The sequence below is a fragment of the Chaetura pelagica genome, unplaced genomic scaffold (genome assembly GCF_000747805.2).
Source record: "Chaetura pelagica isolate M959 unplaced genomic scaffold, ChaPel_1.0 scaffold346, whole genome shotgun sequence".
Lineage (NCBI taxonomy): Eukaryota > Metazoa > Chordata > Aves > Apodiformes > Apodidae > Chaetura > Chaetura pelagica.
The window spans coordinates 2,988,458-2,998,421 of NW_009953797.1; the positions used below are offsets into that span (position 1 = coordinate 2,988,458).

General features: G+C 40.8%; 1 protein-coding gene across 1 annotated transcript in view; it reads right to left on the reverse strand.

Moving 5' to 3' along the window:
* Positions 1-1,085: 1,085 nt before the first annotated feature.
* The window catches only part of RGR (retinal G protein coupled receptor), a 15,610-nt gene continuing 6,731 nt past the window's right edge, over positions 1,086-9,964 (reverse strand). The window contains exons 4-7 of the mRNA XM_010001137.1: positions 4,683-4,836; positions 3,979-4,096; positions 2,339-2,452; positions 1,086-1,423 (exon numbers count right to left, since the gene is read on the reverse strand). Coding sequence (XP_009999439.1) covers positions 1,280-1,423; positions 2,339-2,452; positions 3,979-4,096; positions 4,683-4,836 — 530 coding nt within the window. The 3' untranslated portion in view covers positions 1,086-1,279. The remainder of the gene's footprint in view (positions 1,424-2,338; positions 2,453-3,978; positions 4,097-4,682; positions 4,837-9,964) is intronic.

Sequence of the window (9,964 nt, forward strand, 5' to 3'; positions counted from 1 at the left end):
TTACACTATCTGCACTTTTGTAACCCATACACAACCATTTTCCTTGCTCTTTTGTAACCCATACACAACCATTTTCCCTTTTAATATGCTGAAAAGCATCATAGGGGCAGGTCACCTTTTTCTTTGGCTATCTTCAAAAGCTCTTTCAATTGTCAGTGCTTGGAAATGAACCATATGATCCCTGTAAGAATCACTTAGGTTTCGCTCTTTGTATGCACAGTCTTTTGTATTCTGTGTTCCGTGGACATATTTTTTTTTGCAAATGGGTCATTCTGAGACACATCTTGTAGTAACAGGCAACATCAACTGACAGTTTTTTATCCTGTAGGCAATGTGAGCAAATATAAGCATTTAAGGTAGATACTTCTAGTAGTTTAAAATATGTATTAATTGTAAAATAAGTAGCTTTTTACTTGCTCAGACTCTTTAGTCACAAGTGATTCAGTGAGTGTTATCACTTGTACAGAGCATAGAGGAGTTTAATGGCAGATAAGAAGTTAATGGTTATTCTTACGACATTTTTAGAACAGAATCTGACCCGTAACTCCATATACTTTTTCCTCAGTGTTTGATAAAAGATTAATGTTTTTGGGATGGACTGTGAGCTTGTTAATTGTCCTGGTAACCAGCAACTGCAAAGTCTGATGCAGTTGAATGTGTGTGTCAAAGTTGAATGTCACACACTAACTAATTTGAACAGCGGCCAAGTTAGTATTTCTTATTGGGGTAAAATGCCCTCTGAAATATTTTTATGGAATTAGGATGGCAGATTCATCATGGAAATTTTGGAACTCCCATTTTGGGTGCATTGAAAATGCGTTGTTCAAATGAACAAGTTCTTTCTACAGACATGTGGTGTAATACTGGATACTTTAATCTTTTAGTAATCCAGACATTACCATATGGACAAACTGCACAGATTGATTTGAGAAGGTCTCACTGGATAAATGAATACCCTACTTCAGTTAATTTGCCCAGCTTTTATGTTAGTATATCAGGAAAAAAAATTATTTCCAGCACATAGTTTATTTGCAGTGGTATATATAAAATGAGACTGATGATAATCAACACAGGTTTAAGGCAGCTTGTTTGACAAGCAGCTCTTGGTATTTTGGACAGTTATCTGAAGGACTTTCAGGTTTTCATTGCTTGTAGCCAATACATGGCCTTTCCAATGTGGAACCGCCTTTGCATGTACATATCAGAGAATGCACAGTTTCCTCTACCATTTTGCTTTCAGTAATGAACCTGTTTTAATTTGGCTTAATGCTGTAATGAATTATTTAGTTTTGTTATCAACCTCTGCTTTCTCAATCTTCTGTCCTGTGAGGAACTGCCATATTCCTCCTCTGTAGTTCTCATTCCCCAGGGCATATACGAAGGCGTCCACCATTGGCGCAGTCTTGGCAATGACGGCAGGAATCTGTTGTGAGACACAATATTTGTTAATAGAAAAAATGCACCAAGGAGCCAATGGGCTGATTTCAGCCAAGGCTCAGTTTCCTGTTACCAAAAAAATTGCCTGTCTCTGATGACAGCAGCTTGCTACCTCAAGAGATATTAGAGGTAAAAGCAATTTGGTCAGTTCCTTGCCCAGGAAATTAGTCTCCAGGAGAAAGAATTTAGATCAGCATTACATGAAACTGGGATATTTTGGTTGAGCATGAATACAAACACTGGAAGGAGTGAAGGGTGTTCCATGGACATCTTTTGATGTGAGCTATTATTGCTAACACATTTTATGTGGGATACTGGATACCTAAGTACAGTACTGCACTTGGTCACCTGAAACTGGGCTGATTTTGGGGGGGGGAGTGAATGAAAGTTTAAAGGTTTTTTGTGCTATTACTGAGTCCTAGAGGAAGCCTTGGAGCCAAGACTCATACAAAAATGGAAAAAAAAGAGGCAGCATAACCTTAAGAGTGATCAATTGCAGCATCCCTGAGGAGAGGGGAAGCATAAGAAAAATGAATGAGACGGACAGCCTCTTCAAAGTTGAAAATTTTGAGCTGGTACTTGGCTCTGTGAAGGACACAAAAAGCTCCTGCAAACCATGAAGCAGTATAGGGTACTATCTGTTGAAGAAATAGCCTCTGACTTCCTAAATGGTTGCTTGATCGAAGAAGTAATACAATGCCTGTTATATCACTCTGCTTAGCTGTTTTGCCTTAGAAGTGGTAGATGATCAGAATGCTTTGAGAAAATGAACCACTTGCTATGTATGTTATAAAAAGTAAACCCAGTTGTGAGTAAATTGGCATTGTTCTATAGGAACTTAGAGAGGAGACTGAGGAGAATGATGACATTGTTTGAATTCCCTTGGGTAGCGTAGACATACCATGCGGTATTTTGGTGAAATGAACATCACATTTTCAATTGCTGCGTAGAAGCATAAAAGGCAATAGGGACCCCAGCAAATGACCAGCGTCTTCAATGGTAAACCAGTATTAAACTGAAAAACAAGAGCAGTTAATTCCTTTGTGTTTCACAACCACACACAGCAACAAGTGGATGGGACAGACCCTGTGAGACTGTGGTTTGTGTTCAGTACTAGGAAGGGATCAGCCAGCAGGATATTTCGTGTTATAGCCACTTTACTTTTGAAATCAGAGATGTGTGAGCACAGCTCCCACAGCATCAAGGGCTGCCTGTGCAGCAAGCCCCAAAACCCTGTTCCTGGAGGCCAGGTGGGGAGTGGCAGTTGCTCCTGGGCAGAGGTGACAAAGCACCTTGGAGTAGCTCAGTTTTATCAGGGTGTGTGCTAGACCTAGAAACCATGGTCAGTAATTGCTGCTGAGGGGTGAGGGCATGTGTTAATTTGAAAACAGAATGATACTTTGCTGACTTCTTAGAGGGTCTTGCAGACAGATAAACTGTGTGAAGCCACTACTACAGCAGTGCAACAGATGGATGCAAGCAGCATTTGTGTCGTGGTAGCAGGATCCCTGTGTCCTTCTTGCTAGGATCTTGTCTGTGGTGTTCATGGTCAGCTGTCCCCAAGTATCTTCTATATATTAATTAATAGGGAAGTGATAATTTTATCCTTAAATTTTCTGCATCCTAATTCATCTGCACAGCTACAGAATATCGTAAGAAAGAAATCACATAAACTCACTGGAAAAAAAAAGGGTAATTGACTTATACTAACGAACAATGAGATTTGTTCAGTAATTATGTAAAGGGCACATGTATATGATCCAGACAGCTAAAACTAGTCTGCCTGACCATCTCTTTGCTGGTTTAACATCCCCCTTGAGAACTTACTGAGTGCAGGGGACAGGCTGTGTCTATCAGCCATGCATAATACCCCAGACTGTATAGCCTGCACCTGAGGAAACAACTCATATAATCACCACATTACATTTCCATTAACCTGCAATGCCAGAGCAATTCCTTTGTTTCCAGCTCATAAAGCTTTCTGAATTTCCTCAGCCAAGTGTAAACATGGCATGTTTAGGAAGGCCCTTCTACCCCCATGAGTTGCCTGTGTGCTCCCTTGTAGTGCTGCAGTTCTGGTTGACTTCCTCAGCCATAAGCTAAGAGCCTGTAGCAAAGCAGGAAATAATGATCCTTCCTGAGCAAATTTGCTCTGGATAAATATTGATATGCTATTAGCAAATATTCTGTGTGCTGTCTGTTTGTTTTGTGACTAGAGTTGGACCAGTGTTGGTGGAAGGGAATCCTCAAGGTCACTAGTCTGACCCCTGCTTTGATGGGGAACTATTTACAGCTCTAGATCAGGGCAGATGTGGCTGTTTGGTCAAATCTTGAAATCTCTAAGGATGGGTTTTCCATTAATGTTCTGAGTGGCCCCATCCTGTGTTGCACTAATGTCCTACTCAAGGAACACTGGGGAATTAGCACAGAAGGAGCTGAGCCAGAGCCTCTGTGAAAGAAATTGGCTTTTGGAGGACTTTGTCTCCATTGGATGCAGCCCTATTGGCAAGGCATTTGCAGGAGCTGAGGAAGCTTTCTTACCTTATAGTGCCCACTTTTCTTGAACTTCTGTTGTATGGACTGATAGGCTGTCAGCATGATGAAGCCAGGGATAATGAAATTGAAAATGGACAGAGCAAAAAGGTAGGTGATATAGTTTCTGGAAGAGGTGAGGAGGGAAGATAAAGAGGTTGTTAATTCCTCTCTAGGGCATCTCTGTAAACTTGTTTTAAATACCCACTAAGTTGTATTTTTAAAATTGAATAAACCAGTTTTGTCAACATGCTTTAGGTGCAGCATTTGCTGAAGGCTGGATAAGTTGTACCATGCTGTTGTGTGCAGGATGGATAGTATTGCAGAAAATCACAACAGGTTTCTAAACACAAACATGGCTACTCAGAGGTCATCACTAGACTGCATAAAAATAAAGCCATGCTGAAAGAGCATCAAGTCCTAAACCTAGAAAAAAATGCACCTTATAGATGACCAAGGAGTAAGTGAGTAGGAGAAACCTGAGCATCAGCCTCTCCCATGGAGGAAGCTGACTACAGCTGTTCCTGCATACTGCTGTGCAGTCATGGCACTCTCAGGCTGTGCCTGCCTTGCCCTGCATTAGGGTGTGACATCTGCCCCAGCAAGAAGGATGGGGGACAGCTAGGGTTTTTGGTACACTGCCAAGGCCAGCCTAGAGGATGGCAGACTCAACCCTCCTTCCAGCTTCCTTGGGAGCTGGCCCCAGCTCTCACCTGTCACCTTTGCTGTAGTCCAGGGTGCAGCAGGTTCGGAGGGGTTCGTAGTCATATTCACCCCACCCCAGCAAGGGCATCACAGCCCAAAAGGCAGCAAACAGCCATGCAAACACCATCATGGAGATGGCCGTGCTCCACTGCATCTTGCTCCCTGCAGGAAGAGAAAAGCAAGTCTCCATGCCTGGAGCAAATTGACCAGGCATAGCTGTCTGTCTCTGTACGGCCAGAGCCAAGTGTCCCAGCCCTGGACCCTCAAGCAGAAACAAACAGTTGTCTGTTTTGTAGGCTGTACCTGACCTTACTCTGGAGAAATCAACCTTGCATAAAATTTGAAGGAAGCTTTTCAATTTTAGGAAAGAGCAAATTGTACTTCCCTTTTGTGTGCTTTACTTAGACAAGTGCTGTATTACTGCTTAGCTTTGTACCATATTGGAGATGCAGCTGCTGTTACCAACATGATATTATTGTGTTTTGGGAGTGTGTTTAAAGGCTCAGATGAGGGGCAGGGTAGAAATTACAGGGCAATGCAATAAGTGGTGTTTGGAGAACGAGAGCCCCACTGTAAGGTGCGGATCAGATCAGAAATGTGACCCTGAACACATTCCCCAGCCACTGCCTACTTCGTTTCTGCCCTGCCAGGAAGACAGGGCATACATGGATATTAAATTTAACCTATTCTAAAATTGCTGGTTATCAATATATATGTGGATATACTTACAGAGCCTGACAACAGATCTTGTTCTAAAAACAGTGCTGGTCAAAATATTTTACCCTTAAGATCATTGCTTAGCATAGAACAGGAAATATGAAGCTCAGCATTAGTAATTTTTTTTCTAATTTTATATTCTATATATATCCATATTAGAATATTCTATATTCTGATTTTATATAGAAATGATCATTTATGCCTATCTCATCCAGTTTTGTTAAAATACCATTGGAATAGTTCAATGAATGAAGTGAAAGACTGTATACTTCATAAGACACAGGAAGTATTTCTTAATGGAGAATGCGGGCAGACTTCCCTGCTGCAGGATATTGTGTTAGCCTTGCTGTTTGCGTGCAAAAAAGGTCTGGATAATTTAGTCATCAAAGCTGACATCCAAAATCGTGCCCATGCTGAATAGCCCATGAGGCCAGCTGCACCAGCAAGGAACATGGTGACTTTGTCCACTACTCCTTTATAATCACATCTCCCATTAGGGAGGAGTAATGATGCAATTTTCACTGAGGTCGGAAAGCAGTCTTTTCATCTGCCTTGAACAGTAGCATCAAGACAGCAGGCCAGGAAGATTCAGGCCAATGTTGACCTTTCTCAGGAAGGTGAAGGTTTGGAGGTGAGATGCATGAGGTGAGGCCCCCCATGGGATTAGACACAGCTGACTCATGGGTGGAGAGCACATGGGGGCTGCACAGGCCCTGTACAGGCTGGGGGTTCCCATAAGGCAGCAGCCTCAGAAAGGACCACGAACTCTGCAGTAGCTATTTTGTGTTGTAGTGTTCCTGTTTATTTTAAAGAAGGGTAATAAAGTAAGTGTGTTAGTGAAATTGCCCTTTTACAAGAATGCTGAAAAAATACTTTCAGTACAAGAACAGCAAAAGGATTTTTCTTTGTTCACATGGCAAAACTGTCCTTCTGTGAGAGGGCTGACAGCAACAGATAAAGCTGAGAACGTTTCAGTTGTTTTTGTGCAGAACAAGCCATTGCTTTACCTTAAATGCCCTTTTTTGCCTCATAAAAATTAATCTAATGCCACGTAGGTTCTAATTCAGTTAAATGTGTATGTATGGAGTTCAGCGTATGCTTAAGGATATAATTCCTAATTAGGGCCCAGTGCTGGCCATTTGGTCCTATTAAGTCTAATAAGTCTTGTGCTCTGGCTTTCTTTTCTGGAAATGCAAGAGGGAAGCTTCTCTTTTCCATACAGTGAAATATTAATACAGAGGTTTTTAAATGGCTCCTGTAATTGCTTTGGAACAGAAAGAGACGACTTCTCCAAAAACCCACAAAGTTTAAAGATTACTAAAACTGTGATGTCAAAAGCTTCTATTTTAGGAAGTGCTGGATAGAGCATGGAACAACTCTTTTGATAATACTGGTCAGTTTTTAGTGGCATAATCATAAACTATTTCTACATCTTTAGTCTGTGGGAACATTTATGAATTTAGATTATTTGAAGATTTAGGAATTGGTCAAACATTTAATTGATTTCCACAGAAAGAGCAATGCAAGAGCATCTATGACACAGTTGGTTACCTTTCATCTAGATTTCAGACTGGTGTTCAAAAGGAATTTCTCAAACAAAAGGATCGACAGGATTTTCTTGGATGCAGGGAAATAAAGTCCCTTTTGCTCATTCTTGCAAATAGTTAAGTCATAATACCCGATACATTACACAACAACATGCCTTGTACCACACTTCATGGCATGCATCACTTAAATTTGGGAAGTGTGCCCAAGACAAAAGTTTCTGAAAGTCTTATTAAGGGAAAATATGTATCAGTCGTAAGTAAAACAGGTGTTGGTATCTAGTTCATCTGCAGTATGAAAAGCACCAGTCACTGTTGCTCACAAGTATTAATTTCTTGTGGGAATAAGAAAGCTGCACTATGTGATAGCTTCCTTTGTGCCTGCAATTAAAAAAATCTCTTTATAATAACATCATAAAAGGGAATTTTTTAGTCCATTAATTTTTTTGCAGTGGTTCTCATGATCATAAAGCTGTCTAGGTGATTACCTCCTGCTTCAGTGAAAATGCAGGATCTGTACGAAGACTGGCATTTTGTCAGGGAAGACTGATGCAGGTGCGAGACTAGATGAAAGAAGTGTGACAGGGGCCTGCAGTAAGTGTGACAGGAGGTAAGAACATGCTCCTAATTTGACAGAGCTGACAGCTGCAGAGGGAGCAAATTGTAGTCTGCTAAATCTTTGAATACTAATACGACAACCTAGATTTTCTTGAATATTAAGGATTAGATAATACTCACTGCAATTTTACTTGAAATTGAATGCTGCTGCAAAATCCCTGCTGGTTTTGTCCTTTCTTTCCAAATATTGAGAAAAGTACTGACATAAATCACTTCAGATTTTCTATTTCCCCAAAATTCTTAAGGGGAAAAAAAATCTCTTTAAGTGTAAAATCTTCTAGGTTTTGGGTTTTTTTTCTTTCCTTTTAAGACTGTAACTATGCTGTGGTTATGAAAGTAAAAAAAAGAACTAACCAGGATCCTTCCCTTCTCCATAACCTGCTGATAGCAGTGTGCTACCCTCTTGCCAAAACAGCCATGCGTTGGGTTGAAATGCCTTCAGCAAAGATTTCCATGGTATGTGGCTACCTGCTTTCAGGTTGCTGACCCCCTGGGCTGTACACCAGATCCCCTCTGCCTGTCTGATCCTAGATCCAGTGAGACCTCCCAGACTGCTGCTTCCTTCCTGCCTTGCTATGTTAAGAACTTAATTCAGGACGTCTTCCTCATTTACATGGCCAGGGAGGGAGAACAAACAATATCTACTTTGTCATCTTCTATCCTGAATGCTTGGCTATTGGCAGCTTCCTCAGAGTTTGCTCTTTCCTCCTTCACTGTCAGGCAGTAACATAAAACTGCTTCTGTTTTCTCCTATTCCCCCTAATTATCAAATTTTAAATCTGCTTTCCCATCTTGATAGTGATTGACATTCAAACCCTTCAGTCTCTCCTGCCTTTTCTCCTCTTATTGCATATGCTTAGATTACAGATTTCTGTAGTTCTTTCCTCCTGGCTGTGAAAGTAGCATCTCATAGGCCCCAAAGCCACATTAGTGGATGAAAAGAGAGTTGCCCAGCATGGTTACCTGGGAGGAAGAAAGCAAGAGAGGGAAGAGTAAAATGCCATTAAACTCTTAACTTCTCTGTCATGTGTAGTGGTCAAGCTGTTTTCTTCTATATACTAATCAATATCAACCTGTAACCTGATGAGTGACATGTCTGGTTATCAATGCACTTTAAATGCTAGCATTTTGTCAATGAGGTTGTATTGACTGCCAAAATCAAAAAGGGCTAATTTTTGGGATGTTAGTGAACATACTTGTGCTATTAACATCCAGAATGGTTGAAAAATCCCATTTTTTCTCATCGTAGTAATCTCTCACACTTCTCATAAATTCTTTCTTCCTCAAAAATATGGATAGTGGGTGATCAAGCAGAGGAGTGGCACAGCAAGGCTTTCTCAGAAGCTCTTAGGACATAACAAAAACATATTAGGGATTATATAATTGAAACTGGAAGGAGTACCAGTTCCCAGAGACTGAAGATGAAAGCTGATAGCTTTTTAGCTATAGATTCTTAGGCAAAGGTATTTTATACCTTCTGTGCAGGCATGCAATTCTCACTAGTGTCAACTAGAGTTTAATGTATGGATTGAGAACACAGTATAGCCTGTAGGCTTGGCATATCAGAACTGTGAAATATGACTTAATCTTCTTCAGAATCAGAATGTGAAGGATGAAACTAGAAATTTGTTTTACTGGAATACCCACAGAGAATGAGCTTTTAAAACCTTCTGGGTTCTTTGTTTCGTTGTTCAAAATTTTCAGTAACAGCAGCAATGTTTGACCATCTGTAAGTCACAATTTGGACAAAGTAAAGAAGCTTGTGCCCTTAGGGGCTCTCTGCCTCTACTCTTAATGTAGTATGCTCTTAACTGGAGCAGTGCATGACACAAAAGCATCAAAGTCAATGTTGCAGAGAGTAAAATGTCTTTCCACAGACATGCTTATTTTCAGGCTGTCTCTCTTGAGAAATACAGATTCTGCTCTTCTAGCCCCAAACACATTTCAGTGTCCACAGGGTGTTGGTATGGATTTAGCTTACAGCTTGCATTATTTGGTGTCTTTGTGTGGGCATGAAAAAAACTCTTTCCTTGTCTGAGCTGAATTCCTGACCAAAGTTGCAGAACAAAATATTTGCAATGTTTCCACCCTCATCAGGATCATCAGATTGAACAAGTTTGCTGTGTGCTCTGTGTGTGTTTTATCACTTGCTGCTTTACTGACATGGAGGCCAAGCCTGAAAGGTTGTGTGGATGCTAACAGCAGAGGGAATTGATGTGCTATACCTCAGCAGTTTCTTCCCCAGCCAACTTTTACACTTTCATTTAGTAAATATTTAGGGAAGTGGTCTAAGCAACTTGTGCTTTCGGACAAGAAAAGAAAGATTGCATTTGTCTATCAACATTGCCAAAGGGACACAACTTTTTTAGGAATAGTGCAGTCACATGGGGTGCTATAGGCTCCACACTCCT